This window comes from Centruroides sculpturatus, unplaced genomic scaffold (assembly GCF_000671375.1).
Source record: "Centruroides sculpturatus isolate CEXI.00-Female unplaced genomic scaffold, Cexi_2.0 scaffold207, whole genome shotgun sequence".
NCBI classification, from domain to species: Eukaryota; Metazoa; Arthropoda; class Arachnida; order Scorpiones; family Buthidae; genus Centruroides; species Centruroides sculpturatus.
The window spans coordinates 55,116-71,607 of NW_019384378.1; the positions used below are offsets into that span (position 1 = coordinate 55,116).

The 16,492-nt window shown below is 31.6% G+C and overlaps 1 protein-coding gene across 1 annotated transcript; it reads left to right on the top strand.

Annotated features, from left to right (window-relative positions):
* Nucleotides 1-2,531: 2,531 nt before the first annotated feature.
* LOC111617710 lies at nucleotides 2,532-4,548 on the top strand. The gene is made up of 2 exons (XM_023359002.1): nucleotides 2,532-3,686; nucleotides 4,483-4,548. The coding sequence occupies exons 1-2, from the start codon at nucleotides 2,532-2,534 to the stop codon at nucleotides 4,546-4,548; spliced, it is 1,221 nt and encodes a 406-aa protein (XP_023214770.1).
* Nucleotides 4,549-16,492: the final 11,944 nt, after the last annotated feature.

The following is a 16,492-nucleotide window of genomic DNA, read 5'->3' on the forward strand; positions in this document are numbered from 1 at the left end:
ATCGTTGTTCAAACTTCCAGGACTCAATCAAATTATGATCCACGTCTTCGCTATAATACCTCTCGGGCAGACTGGAAGGCCCTTCAAAATTATCTTGAAACAAACCTCTCAGAATATAATCTGGAAGATCCTATTAATATTAGAAATCAAATTACCCAAAACATTGATATAATCAATAAAGCCTGTCATCTCTATATTCCGCAAACACAGATGTAGAGAAGGCCTGTACCTTGGTGGACACCTTGTCTCACAGAATTACGCAAGACCTGCAACAAAAAGAGACGTGCTTTCCAAAAATGTAGACGTGAACCCGCACGAACAAATCTTAAAAATGAATACCTGGCTTTTCAAAAATATTATAAAGACGAATTGAAACAAATGAAACTTACATCTTGGAAGGAATATTGTAGTAAAGCCACAAAGAACCCTTGGGGGTTCATTACAAAAATGTGTACTGACCGTTTACGTAAACCCCAAGCGTTAGTCAACGACGCACGTGACAACTTAAACTGCAATTTTTTAAAAGTTTTTAACCAAATGATGGATCGTTTTTGTATTGTCGATAATCCTGAGGATGATAACGTTAGACAACACGCGATAAGAAACAGTGGTGGTATACCAATTAATACTCCTATAATCCCTAAATTTTAAAAGCATGAAATAAATTGTGCTATATCTTGTTTAAAAAATGGTAAAGCACCGGGTATTGATAATATGACGGCGACCATAGCCCGCAAACTATGGGAACTTATTCCAGACCACTTAAATAAGCTTTTTAATATGTGTCTCCATACANATATCTACTAATATGAGGTAGGTAATAATAAAGGCTTATCACACCAGTGATTATAGGCACAAACACTCAGGATTGTACCACATCTTTGTAACTGCTCTGCACCCTGTAGTAATGCCATCTTCAACTCTATCGTTTTACTGTTGTGGTATGTATATATATAATTTGTTTGTATAACATTATTCCATAACTGTTAACCTATTATTCCGCTAATTTTTAACTGTTTGTATTAGCACCTTTTACGTCAAACCGCCTTATAATTTTACTGGATATGAAGCCGTTTTACGCCTGTCTCCTTTGCATTTATTTAATGTTTGCTGCTCATACTTTTATAGTGTTTGTTTGTTTTGTATAGTTTTAATTATAATATTTTTTTTATATTAATACCAACTGAAGAGTTCATTTTGGTTATTTATGCTGATTACTTATACTCATATAGTCGTTTTTTACTGTACGCCGTTTTTGTTTTATTAACGGATTTACATTGATTCTTGAGTGTTTGTGTCTATTATATGCATGGAAGTTTAAAACATTCTTTTATTTAACTGTCTCGACACATTACTTGTAACTCAAACAAAGCGCATCGAGTAGTAGAACTATGTGTTATTGTATATGTAAATTTACATCTTTATTTTTATTTGTAACTAGCTTACCCGTCGCGCATTGCTGCGATCTCAGAAGAAAGAAAATTCAAGCAAACTCGTTATGATAAAATTAAATTTACATTTTATCATTTTCATTGAAACTTATTATTATTATTCATTTTCATCGGAAAAACATTTCAAAGTGTCGTTTCAATTTTATTTATTTATTGGAGTGCTTTGTGGATACACGATATTTTTTGTTTTTCCGTCTGGTGCGTACACGAATAAATCAAAAGGTTTTCCGACGCGTGAGTTGGCCACATACAGTTGTCCATGCAAGAATCACGGATTCTTTAAATTTAGCCCACATACTCGCAGAGATTGCTAAAAGTGCGATATTCCCCATTTTTATATATTTTTTTAATCCTTCATAATTTTGATTATTTAATTGCTCCTTCCTCTCTTCCTTGGCATGTTGTGAAATTTCTGATAGTTGGATAATAAACCGTTTTATTGTAATTTGTCTNTTTCCGTAATCAACGATCGGCTGCTGATGCAATACATTTTGTAACCAAGGAAACTAATTACTTATTAAGTAATGGTTACAAATATGTTCTTGCCATCAGTTTAGACATAAGTAAGGCGTTTGATAGCACATGGTGGCCTCTGACCTTATCACAACTTAGACAAAAAAATGCCCTTCTAATCTGTATAAAATCATTCAAAACTATCTCAATGAGAGGCATGCTATCATGATACAGGGAGATCAAGAGATCACAAGAAATATTAGCCGAGGATGCCCACAAGGCTCGGTAATAGGACCGTTACCTTGGATAATTACCTTAGATTCACTTGATCAGGATTTAGGTCAGGAGAGAATGATTGCATATGCAGACGATCTGCTGATATTGATAGGAGGTCATAGCAGAGCCGAACTCGAACAAAAAGGGACAACAACCTTAGGAAAAATACACAACTGGGGCAAAGAAAAAAAAACTGCAATTCAACGCAAACAAAACAAAAGGCATTATGTTTAATCTCCCTGGTCGTTTAAACTTATTTCTCCGAGTTCCAAGCGTGAAAATGGGAGGTGTGTCGATCAAAATTGACAAAACACTTAAATATCTGGGAGTCATATTGGACAGTAGTTTGTTATGGAATGCACACATAGATTATATAACCAAACGTACGGGTCTGATTTTTCAGTCATACTCCAGAGTGGTACATGGGGTTTGCCTTTTGAAGCTTTGGATATTATTTACAACCAGCTGTTCATACCAACAATTACGTACGCTTGTAGTAGTTGGGGATGGGCATCCCATAAGGTGCATGCTAAGAGAAAGCTTAACTCGGCCCAGAGGAAGGCATTAATTTTATTGACGAAAGCTTATAAAACAGCGCCTACCTCTGCCTTCCAGGTAATCGCACGAAAACCACCTATTGAAATGCATATAGATTATTTTAGTCAGATCAGTCACTTTAAATGGGGGGAGGACGTACAAATTAATACTGGTACAATAACTGCGTCAGATTTGGAACGTCCAACACCATTGTCCTTACTCCCAAATCCCTGTGAGTTACCAATCCAAATTACAGATACTGATCAAGAGAACGATATAGTTATTTTTACTGATGGCTCTAAAAATGAAAGGAACGTAGGATGTGCTTTTGTGGTTTACTCAAATAACATCGAGATTGCTTATCAAATGTTTCGGCTGGGAGAACTCTCTACAGTCTTTCAGGCAGAAATGTTCGCAATTCTTCAGGCCCTTATCTGGGCCAATCAACATTATTCCTTTACAAGAATTACAATATGTAGTGACAGCGCTTCTTCACTGGCCACAATTAAAAGCACTAAAGCTCACCCATTGTCTACAGCTATTAAAAAGTCTGTTCTAAATTCAAATAATGACTATAAATTCAAGTGGGTAATGGCACATAGGGGGACTAGCGGAAATGAAAGAGCAGATCACTTGGCTAAACATGCTGCTAATAATGATCAGCTTATAATTTCTTATAACAAGATCAGCTTGAATACTATCAAGGGCATTCTTTGGAGCAATATGCTCAACAACTGGCAGCAAAAATGGAACAGCAATGAGGGTAAAATTACTTACAAATTTTTTCCAATCATTAAAGATATCTTTAAATACACATGGATGAAACCATGTTTTTGGTCCACTCAATTTTTCACCGATCATGGTAAATTTGCCAAGTACCTACACAGATTTACTGAATACATCAATAAAGAATGTCCAACTTGTAAAATTGAAGATGGGAGCACTCATTATAATTATATCTTCAACTGCGTAATGCTTGAAAGAGAAAGACAACAACTCAAATCTATCCTCATTAGCCGTGGTTACTCTTGGCCATGCTCTCATAACGACCTTTTGAACAATAAGGGAATATTTATTTATTTTTATAATATAATTAAAAGCTACGGCAAAATCGTAAACATCCATACTTAACTCCTTCATAAAGCCTCCCACATTCTACATAGATATTACATTGAATTTCAACACAGAAATGAAGATGTGATTGGGCTCTTCTAGTGGGAGAATGTTCCTATAGTGGTCTGCTTCAGTACCGAATCTTTGCAATAATTTTAGTGTATTAAAGAGATATAAAGTAATATATGGTGAATTCTTCTCTTTTCTGCCTCTAAAATATTGTTCTATGAACCTACTTTCAAGAGCATATGCGACAAGGATATTTTATGGATTCAAATTGAAAGGTTACAACTGTAACTTAAATATGAATCGAATGTTTAGGGGTTCCTTCTAAGCATCACTCAGACTTTTAGCATGATGCTACATGAATTAACTGTTTAAATTTCTAGGAATTTGCGAAGAAATCTTCCAGTATAGAAATTNGTATTAAAGAGATATAAAGTAATATATGGTGAATTCTTCTCTTTTCTGCCTCTAAAATATTGTTCTATGAACCTACTTTCAAGAGCATATGCGACAAGGATATTTTATGGATTCAAATTGAAAGGTTACAACTGTAACTTAAATATGAATCGAATGTTTAGGGGTTCCTTCTAAGCATCACTCAGACTTTTAGCATGATGCTACATGAATTAACTGTTTAAATTTCTAGGAATTTGCGAAGAAATCTTCCAATATAGAAATTGCTAGAGCAAGAACTGTTCACGATGCAAAATGAATGTTTCGAACTCTGAGTGTAAACATTTAGTTCCTGACAGCCTTAATCTTTTCAATGTAGTTATTATATTTTGTGTTTATTCTGTTACATATAACCCATTATTTATTGTATAAATTTCATACACATTTTCGTGCCCTTCCCAACACGCGAAAAATTTGTCTCGCGTATTATNTCTGAGTGTAAACATTTAGTTCCTGACAGCCTTAATCTTTTCAATGTAGTTATTATATTTTGTGTTTATTCTGTTACATATAACCCATTATTTATTGTATAAATTTCATACACATTTTCGTGCCCTTCCCAACACGCGAAAAATTTGTCTCGCGTATTATAACAAATCTCTTTTCTATATAAAACAAAACATGTATACTTAATCTTAATCTACTACCGTGTTTCCCCGAAAATAAGACATCCGCAGAAAATAAGACCTAGCACAGATTTTGCTGAATTGCGAAATATAAAACCTCCCCCCGAAAGTAAGACCTAGCGAAGTTTTTTTTTTTAGTCGTAACGGTCATCGACAGATGGTTGAAAGTGGCCGTTGGCTTTTTGAAAGTACAGCCACTGATTGGTCAGCAGACAATTACGCCACACGGNAAATGTCTTGTTATAGAAAATTTAATAATTAATTAAGTAAATTTAAAATTTTGCCATTATCTATCTCGTTTATTGTATAATACACCTGTATTATAGTTTCTTTTATAAATTATAGCAATGCCAACGATACTTTTTTGTACTTGATAAACATATTTGGCATACATTTTATAGATTATACTGAATGTCGTAAAAATTCTTTTAATTTCCTAATTTTAATGCAAAATTATTTATATTGTAACCAGCAGCAAAGCTTCAATTTTTCAGCTCCATGCAAATGTCGCAATAAAAACCATTCGGTGGAGTTCTGGCTTCTTCAGGTTCCTTCTGAATACTGATATTACTCATGTCCAATATTCTGTAATTTAATGTACAGATATATACATTGTTCTCCAGACTTTAGTCCCCCTTCTTGAAAAAATGGGTCCTCAGTCTACTTGCGGTCCTATGCATCTATGGTTTTTCCGCTACTGACGATAACTGTCTTTGCTATAATAAAGGTACATCTTCTGTATTCGAAGATAAAATTTCATCCTTTAGGCCAACAGTTTTTAATTTCCAATCTGTGTACCACTAACATCTGATATGTGTGCTACAAAATTTCAAAAATTCGAGTGAAAATTGTAAATTAGTAATACTTTTTAGCAAGGGTAACACTGGAATATTTCACAAGGATGCCTTGCGATCCTTTTAAATACGAAAGGCATACAATTTATTAGCATCGCTTGGAAAGGCAATATGTATTTGCTTTAAAAAATAACAGATAGGCGGAAGACTTCTTATAAAGTGAAAAAAACATAAAAAATTCGAATGAATTTTTTTAAAACTTGGGATATATAAATTCGTGAAAGGGTTTTCAGAAGAAGAAAATTATTTTCTAAGGCTATCAGTCACGCATGATTTCCGTGTGGGGCTGTATTACCTTATCGTAAAGGTGTTGAAACTGATTTGCAGGAAAATCAGGGATAACAAATTTAAGAATTCTATGTAACACGGGATAATCATACTTCCCCCAAAAAATAATCAGAGAGGGCTAAGTTTAATCTCTTATGCATAACGTATAATTTTATAAGGAACGTGTAGAAAGTACAGATAATAAGCTAAACGCATACATATTTTACGTGTATAAATTATATTGTTTCTTTTAATTGAAATGTTATGGCACTAAATAGGTAGGACTTTTTATTTCTGTTTCACTCTGGTTTGGTTTAATGTTTTACTTTTTTTTTGCTTTAATTGTAGTTTTAATCATTACAAACATTTTATTTGTTCAAAAAATTAATGGTTAAAGGGGCTGCTCTAACTTCAAACCCAATACAAGCTTTAAAGGCCCAGCTGTAATGCAAATTCATATTCCAATACAATATTGTAGCGAACACCAAAACTTAACTGACAAGGAGAAGACCAAAACGTTCGGGTCTCTAATTAAAACGGAACTTAATGAGCAGGTAGCCATAAACACAAACATCTCCTTGGTCAANGAGCAAAAATTAATATAAGACACTGTCTTATTTTCGGGGAAACACGGTAGTTGTAAACTTATATATACCAACCTCTCATTGTAATTGTAATACTTTATGCTATAATGCATATTACTCTTACACTTTGTAAATGTAACCATAATATAACATTTGCAATACCTAAAACATCTGTAAACTGGCTGTGCTTACTGCGGAACCAGGTATGTAACGTTAGTTACGACATTAAAAGATTTGTGTGTGTGTGTAGTGTTAATTACCGAAATTAATTACACTGGATCCAGGTTTGTCGAGAGTAAAAGCAGAGGATTTTTCCCCAGTTCCTGAGATAACTTAGGGAGTTCGTATTAGTTCTTATACCAGTAAAATTAATGTTATGCTTACTAACGGAAAATATAATTTATTGTTATCAAGTTCCTATATTTGCTTCTAATCTGAGGACTTAACACACCTTTTGGGGAATGTTTTCAACTATACACCAATTCACTTTTTTATCTGTTCTACATTATTAAATATGCATTTCGGACAGTTCTTTTCATTCTTCAGTTTTAAAGTAGATACTTTTGAGATAGAAGTTCTTTTGAAACTACATTAATTCAGTGAATATTATACATTACATAAATAAATAAAATCTCTCGAACGTTTTATTTTTCCTTTTACAATGATTTATTGATCTACTTATCTTTTATTAGTAAAATACCTGTACCTTCTTGACATGTATATTGTAAGCCGAGCTGCTACGATGTTTAGTTCTTTGATGATTTCTAAGTTTCCTTCACTTTCTAAGAAATTATAATCTTTAAGACTGCTTTTTATTAATAAAAAAAAAAAACATTCTACTCATTTTATTTGTTCAAAAAATTAATGGTTAAAGGGGCTGCTCTAACTTCAAACCCAATACAAGCTTTAAAGGCCTAGCTTTAATGCAAATTCATATACTAATACAATATTGTAGCGAACACTAAAACTTTACTGACAAGGAAAAGACCAAACGTTCGGGTCTCCAATTAAAACGGAACTTAATGAGCAGGTAGCCCTAAACACAAACATCTCTTTGGTGAAATAATAAGACCCACTTTTCGAGAGTTTCCAAAACACAGGTCTATATAAATTGAGTGTTTAGCTTATATGCATGAAAGTTTAAAACATTCTTTTATTTAACTGTCACGACACATTACTTGTAACTCAAACAAAGCGCATCGAGTAGTAGAACTATGTGTTATTGTATATGTAAATTTGCATCTTTATTTTTATTTGTAATAAAATGTTAGATATTGCCAAAGTAAAAGATCCAGCAACGAGTTGCATAATTTTCTTAGCTGTTATGAGATTTTATTTAAAAAAACAACTATATTCTTAATTATAATGAATAAAATTATGCGGTGCCATTTGTTTTTTTGAGATTTTATCATAAAAACCTTTTTATATTATAATAAAATGGCAAAACGCTTAATTTTGAGGGTAGAGATGAGTTTTATTTCTTTTAAAAATTGTAAATGCTAATAACGAGTAAAATCGTCATTAAGTCCGTATCCTCTCGAGATGTGACAAGTGACCTTCCTTCTAGCGCTTCCTTGACCTTTAATCCAGAGTTCGAACATTATATTAATATAGATCATCCCTGTTATAGACTAATATAATTGAGGCCTGTTCGTTCGTTCGTTTGCTCGCTTACTTGACCATTTGCAAAACCATATTAAAAATTTGATTATTTTAGGCTACCATTTTTATGTTTATAAAAAAGTGTCAAGAGGATCAAATCGGGAGAACAGTTGGCCCAGATTTCGTCGTAGTCTATATTTTACCTCGGGATCCAAAGAATATATAAGAAACCTCTGGTGTGGATCGGGCAAAGCATTCAGGGTAATTTACTAAAAGTTTTAGGTAATATTTTTTAAAGTGTTTATTTTAAACGATAAATTATACAACAGTAATTAAAGTAAAACAAAGAATTTTTGTTCAGCAGAACAATAATTAATCTTAATTCATTACACATGAAGAAAGATCTCACTCTTCCGAGTACTGATCTATATAAATGGATTACTTGTTCCGTATTCCTCTTCAAACAGACACTTCTGCGAAGGAACAGCTCGAACTGTCGCAGATTCAAATTTATCCAGATTTATATTAATATCGTTATCATAATTGGAGTTCTTCAAAGACTTTTCCTAAAAAAATCCTTCTTTGTCCATCTTTCTTAAAACATTATAAAGTTCAAACATCAATGATATTCCGTCTTTAGAAGTTGCTTCAGTCGACATGTAATTCTTTGAGTCATCAGCACGCTTTGCTTCCAGATAATCTGTCGAAAATGATAGTGACTCCGCTGTATACTTAGTTTCATGATTTTTGTCGTAATGAATTGGAGGAGGGTTAAATCGGATATTTTTATTACTTTTAGTTGTATTGTCTCTTTTTTTGAAGAAAAACACGCGTCTGGGTTGTTTTAAAAGCAACTTCTGTGGCTGCTTTGAAATGAATAATAACGGTTCCATTTCGATCGCTTCCACTTCTTCCTGTTTATTTGAATAAATATCCGAGTTGCTGAAATATTCAGGAATGGGAGTTTCTTCTAACTCCACTTTCTCAAATTTTTGTTTTGTTTCGTAATCTTCACATAATGTCGGTTCTGTGATATTTTTTAAGAAAATCCCTTCAGTTTGAGATTCCATATCAAACTTATCGGCGTAACGAAAAGAGTTATTGTTATTGCGACTTGAAACCATCAATTTATTCATCGAAAGAGATCTATCTGAGATAGTCGAAGTTTCAAATTCCAACCTCTTCAATGTTTCTTGTATTTGTGCCGATGTAACTTTGCACATCCACATTTCTAATTGCCGTTTACAATATTTAATAAATTCTATTATGATGTATACCAAGATCCATATTGTTAACAGTACCGTCACAATTACAATGTAGAATAATATATAATAGTGAATGTTACCCGTTTGTAGTAGGGGATGTTGTTGGCATTTAATTGATTCTCGCTCGCTATTATAATTTATTGTGTTGTTAGTTTTGTTCACAGCAAGGAAATTTACATCGGCATGCTTTTGATTTCTTGCTTTTTTTCTATTTATTCTGACAGACTTGTGCGTCAAGTAAACTTTCTTTCGAATGTTTATGAAGTTCTTTACTAAATCATCAATTGATGGAGTGTTTTTAATAAAAGGAACTTCTTTATCATCTTTTAAAATCTTCTCTTGCTTCTTTATATTGCTTGGCAATTTGAGTTCTTTTGTAATTGTATTCAATTTTTTGTCATTTGGAGCATACAATTGGAAAAGAAAGTTCTTTTTGAAGAAAAATTTGGACATGACTTTGTTTTTTCTGTCCTGTTCGGTCGTCATACTTTGTTCGGATAAGAAAACCTGATTCTGTTCATTGGAATCTTTGTTTCCTTTCTGTTGTTCGGATCGAACCTTTGCTGGGTATAATTTGACATGTCCGGTAAGGAATAGCTTCTTTGCATCTATTCCAAAAACTATGTAAATTAGNTTAAAAATTGTAAATGCTAATAACGAGTAAAATCGTCATTAAGTCCGTATCCTCTCGAGATGTGACAAGTGACCTTCCTTCCAGCGCTTCCTTGACCTTTAATCTAGAGTTCGAACATTATATTAATATAGATCATTCCTGTTATAGACTAATATAATTGAAGCCGTTCGTTCGTTCGTTTGCTCGCTTACTTGACCATTTGCAAAACCATATTAAAAATTTGGTTATTTTAGGCTACCATTTTTATGTTTATAACGAAGTGTCAAGAGGATCATATCGGGAGAAGAGTTGGGCCAGATTTCGTGATAGTCTATATTTTTCCTCGGGATCCAGAGAATATGTAAGAAAACTTTGGTGCAGATCGGGCAAAGCATTCAGGGTAATTTACTAAAAGTTTTAAGTAATATTTTTAAAAATATTTATTTTAAACGATAAATTATACAGCAGTAATTAAAGTAAAACAAGAATTCTTGTTCAGCAGAACAATAAATAATCTTGATTCATTACACACGGAGAAAGATCCCACTCTTCAGAGTACTGATCTATAAATGGATTAGTTGTTCCGTATTCCGATTCAAACAGTCACTTCTGCTAAGGGACAGCTCGAACTGTCTCAGATTCAAATTTATCCGGATTTATATTAATATCGTTATCATAATTGGAGTTCTTCAAAGACTTTTCCTGGAAAAATCCTTCTTTGTCCATCTTTCTTAAAACGTTATAAAGTTCAAACATCAATGATATTCCGTCTTTAGAAGTTTCTTCAGTTGACATGTAATTCTTTGAATCATCAGCACGCTTTGCTTCCAGATAATCTGTCGAAAGTGATAGTGACTCCGCTGTGTACTTAGTTTCAGGATTTTTGTCGTAANTATATTAATGAGATTATATTTAAGAAAACTGGACAAATTGATACGTAGACTATTCAGTCACTTTCTCTCGTACAATTAAGAAGCATTTTATTTTCTTTTTGATAAATTTTTTGTGATTGAAGTTCTATAACGTTATTTTAATTTATTTCAGAAAATGGGATAAATTTAATTTATAAAATCAAAATACATTTTAACGAGACCGTATTTCTTCAAAAATTAACGGGCCTGTGGAAAAATACATATTTGGGCATCTAAATTAAATTACTATATTAAAGGAAAGGAAATAAAGAAAAAAAAAACAAATATATTTTAGTGGTACTAACTTCTTTCTTACTCAGGAAAATTTGATTGTTTTGTCCCTCTCGGCGTCCGCAGTTTAATAAAAAATTTGTATTTATTAGCATTTACAATTTTTTAAAATAAAATTTAATGTATACCCCCAAAATTAAGCTTTCTGCAATTCTAATTATATACACTGAAAAATTGTTTTTTTTACTGTTAAATATGTTATTATAAATAAAAGGTAAAACATTTTATTCGCGGATTAAACTTTCAAAAATATTATTCCGTCTAACATAAGCTGGTCCTAAACTCTGGTAGAGTTTAGGACCAGCTTATGAGATTGCAAGAAAATAGTGTGATAAAAATAATATTAAATTAAATTAAATTAAATTAAATATCTACTAATATGAGGTAGATAATAATAAGAGCTCATCACACCAGTTATTATAGGCACAAACTCTCAGGAATGTACCACGTCTCCTTTGTTACCGCTGTGCATCCTGTAGTAATGTCATCTTCAACTCTATCTAACTTATCTTCAACTTAGGAATACTTTTTAGCAAGGGTAACACTGGAATATTTCACAGGGATGCCGTGCGATTCTTTTAAATACGAAAGGCATACAATTTCTTAGCATCGTTTGGAAAGGCAATATGTATATGCTTTAAAAAAATAACAGATAGGCGGAAGACTTCTTATAAAGTGAAAAAATATAAAAAATTCGAATGAAATATTTTAAAAGTTGGGTTATATAAATTCGTGGAAGGGTTTTCAGAAGAAAAAAATTATTTTCAAAGGCTATCAGTCACGCATGATTTCCGTATGGGGCTGTATTACCTTATCGTAAAGGTGTTGAAACTGATTTGCAGGAAAATCAGGGATAACAAATTTAAGAATTCTATGTAAGACGGGATAATCATACTTCCCCTCAAAAAAATAATCAGGGAGGGCTAAGTTTAGTCTCTTATGCATGTATAATTTTATAAGAAACGTGTAGAAAGTACAGATAATAAGCTAAACGCATACATATTTTACGTGTATGAATTATATTGTTTCTTTTAATTGAAATGTTATGGCACTAAATAGGTAGGACTTTTTATTTCTGTTTCACTCTGGTTTGGTTTAATGTTTTACTTTTTTTTTTGCTTTAATTGTAGTTTTTACGCAAAAAAATAGTTTGGAATGCGTGAGGAACGAAAGCAAACTCAATTTATCATCCCTGTTTAGTGAAATGTGGATCGTATAGCGAATTACAGACAATGCCTTGCACTTCTAAAACTTAAAGTAGTTATGACATTTTCTGAAACCAAAGTTCAATTTCTTGAAATCAAAATTACCTTTTCAGCAAATGATTTTACATTTTCGTAAATCTCTTTACTTTTTCTGAAATCGAAAATGAAAATGTGTAGCCTTGTTAGCAATTTCCATAGTTATTGATCTACCGTACCAAGTAGCGCGTTAGTTTTGCATATTAACGCGCTACTTAGAGAGAGAAGAAAATGAGTAAGACGTTAAGAAAATGAAATGTGAATTTCTGAAATCTCTCCTCAAAAATCCTCCGTAGGAGATCGACAGTAATATTTACTCTTATTGGTCCTAGACACAAGCTTTTTTACTGAGGAATTACTCGAAATGGTAAAAACGATGTTAATTGATCATATTAGAATTTCAATCAGTATAAGAAATATGGAAAACTATTCTTCCACTAAGGCTTGTGTTTCTCTCAGAAACAGATGAGTAGTGTTTATTACTGTTTTTAGCCCTCTTTCGGTTTAAATAATCTCCTTTTTCTGTCATAAATTGCATTTTTTCTGCTCAGAGAAGGTGTAGTGTGTTTCTATCTTTACTTCTTATAACTACAGAATTAGGTCCAAAAAATCAAATGCACGTGTTTAGTATTCGGCCAAATACCGAATATTTACTTTTGGCCGAATATATCTGAATATTATAATGCTAAATATTTAATCCAAAACGAATTTATATGCTATATTAAACATAGCTTCAAATTCACATTACTGTACTTTTTTTGGTCTTGAAATGTTACTGGTGATATTTTTAAACAATAATAAAAGTAATTTANAATAAATAATCAATCAAAATTCATAAACAAAAGACTAGTATTCGGCCAAATACCGAATATTTACTTTTGGCCGAATATATCTGAATATTATAATGCTAAATATTTAATCCAAAACGAATTTATATGCTATATTAAACATAGCTTCAAATTCACATTACTGTACTTTTTTTGGTCTTGAAATGTTACTGGTGATATTTTTAAACAATAATAAAAGTAATTTAGCTTCAATTTTAAAATTTCGCATCTATAAATTCCCATCAATATCCGTCTCTCTGTCTGTTTGTCCATCGTTAATCTCGAGAACGGAGTTAGATAGATGAACATTGAGATCAGATATGGGCTGGAGGTCCCATTAACTATGTACAAACGTCCGAGCTGAACCGGAAATTATGTGATTTCTTTTTTAAACTTACAAGACGATTAAAAATTGCAGCACAACATTGTAAATTTAAAAGTTTAATAAATAAAAAAATTATAAGTTATAATGATTATTACAACACATGTCCATTATAACTCAAAATTTTAAAACAAAAAATTGAATTTTCTGCCAGTTGACATAGTTAAATTTATTTGTGTTTTAAAATTTAATGTATGCCCCCAAAATTAAGCTTTCTGCAACTCTAATTATATACCCTGAAAAAATTGCTTTTTTTACTGTTAAATATGTTATTATAAATAAAAGGTAAAACATTTTATTCGCGGATTAAACTTTCAAAAATATTATTCCGTCTAACATAAGCTGGTCCTAAACTCTGGTAGAGTTTAGGACCAGCTTATGAGATTGCAAGAAAATAGTGTGATAAAAATAATATTAAATTAAATTAAATTAAATTAAATATCTACTAATATGAGGTAGATAATAATAAGAGCTCATCACACCAGTTATTATAGGCACAAACTCTCAGGAATGTACCACGTCTCCTTTGTTACCGCTGTGCATCCTGTAGTAATGTCATCTTCAACTCTATCTAACTTATCTTCAACTTAGGAATACTTTTTAGCAAGGGTAACACTGGAATATTTCACAGGGATGCCGTGCGATTCTTTTAAATACGAAAGGCATACAATTTCTTAGCATCGTTTGGAAAGGCAATATGTATATGCTTTAAAAAAATAACAGATAGGCGGAAGACTTCTTATAAAGTGAAAAAATATAAAAAATTCGAATGAAATATTTTAAAAGTTGGGTTATATAAATTCGTGGAAGGGTTTTCAGAAGAAAAAAATTATTTTCAAAGGCTATCAGTCACGCATGATTTCCGTATGGGGCTGTATTACCTTATCGTAAAGGTGTTGAAACTGATTTGCAGGAAAATCAGGGATAACAAATTTAAGAATTCTATGTAAGACGGGANTTTTCTTCACGTGTCTGTCACCTAAATAAGGAACAATTTCTCATAGTAAATCCTCCCCTTGCTATATTCCTTATGTGTTGTGCTGCCTTATTCCATTGGATTAATGGAAATTCAATTCAAGAAAAAAAATCGGTAGTTTTTTTTCGAGGTGACCGTTATTAGAGGTTCGATTATATATCTATTCGTTTATGTTGTCAAGCAATTTTCTAGTTTGTTAAATAAGTTTAAGTATTAATATAAAATATTAATGTTAGTTTAGTAATAACAGTTTGATATTTCATATTTATAACAGTTTAAAGTTACATGCTGATTGGTGTTTTTTTAATAATTTGAATTTATAGCGAAGATAAATCACACTGCACTAATTAATAAACTGCCGTTGAAAGTTTTGCGATACATTACGATATTACATTATTATCTCCTTGTATTTCTGAATTAGAAATAAAACAAAATTAATAATAATTTATATCTTGTTTTTTGTAGGTTAAGAAGTGTTTGATAAAATTAGAAAACCGTAAACATCAAATTGTCTTATCGCCGTTTATTTTTTCAATGTTTTTTTTAGTAAAAGACGAAATATTCGTTTGGAAAACAGCCAGATGCATCAGATTTAAAAATTACTTAATGCCTATTTGTTAGTTTACATTTGTTTAGTTTATTAAAAAGTATATTCTAAACAATAATGTCAAGTAGACTATAATTAAACAATCATCTAATATCTATAAAACCTTTATTTTTTAACTTTTTCCTCTTTGTGGATACAAAGAAAAATACTTTATCCATCACAGATTCGGCCAAGATGGTGAGCGATGGGACCCCAAGATATCCAGACGGGCCATCCTCCATAAAATTGTTGGAGTTTTTTGACACATCCGGATTTGATTCGGGGTCCTTCCAGAGTAATAGGATGTTCTTACCTTATCCACTCGGCTATCCGGCCGTCTGTGTACGATATTATAATATATTCTATATATATGGTTACTTAAATTAGTAGATATGTTTGTTGAAGATCACTGTTCCATTAAAACTATTTGCAGTTTCTTCGTCCTTCTTGAGAACACGAATTTATCTCGAGTTCTTCTAAAAAATAGTCATTTATTTCCAGTGCAATCTCCTTATATCTTGATAAGTGTCATCTCTATCATTCAAGTTAGAAGTGTACACTACCTATTTACATTTATTTACAGAACAATACAAGCTATTTAAAAACTATTACTCTTCCGTAATCCGGAGTTTGCCCATATCCGAATCACTCCCACCCACATTAGATCGGTATACATTTATCATCCATTTATAAGTAGGCTTATTTCTGGATCTAAAGTGATAAAATTCTCATTACTTATTCTCATAAGAAAACAAGTTCCAGCAATCTATTTTGAATAATCACGACATTCTATTCGTAGAAATATTTCATTGGCATCGAAAATACACTATTAATAATTTACAGTAAATAGAAATGATATTATTTTCTTTTTGTTTAACTTTTTGCACGTATTTATTTGTCGTAAAAAATGCTTAAAAATATTTTGTAAATTAAAAATTATCATAAATGATTAATTAATAAACTAGAATAAATAATCAATCAAAATTCATAAACAAAAGACAATATACAGAGATATGTGTAATTTTATTGTAGTGTTTATGATTTATATATAAATTTTATTATATTATGTTTACATATTTTTAGTGTTATCATGTCCTTTTACTGTCCATATTTATCTTTTATACAATTTTAATGTCATACACAAAGTACTATTCTAGTGAATATATTTCTTTATTCTT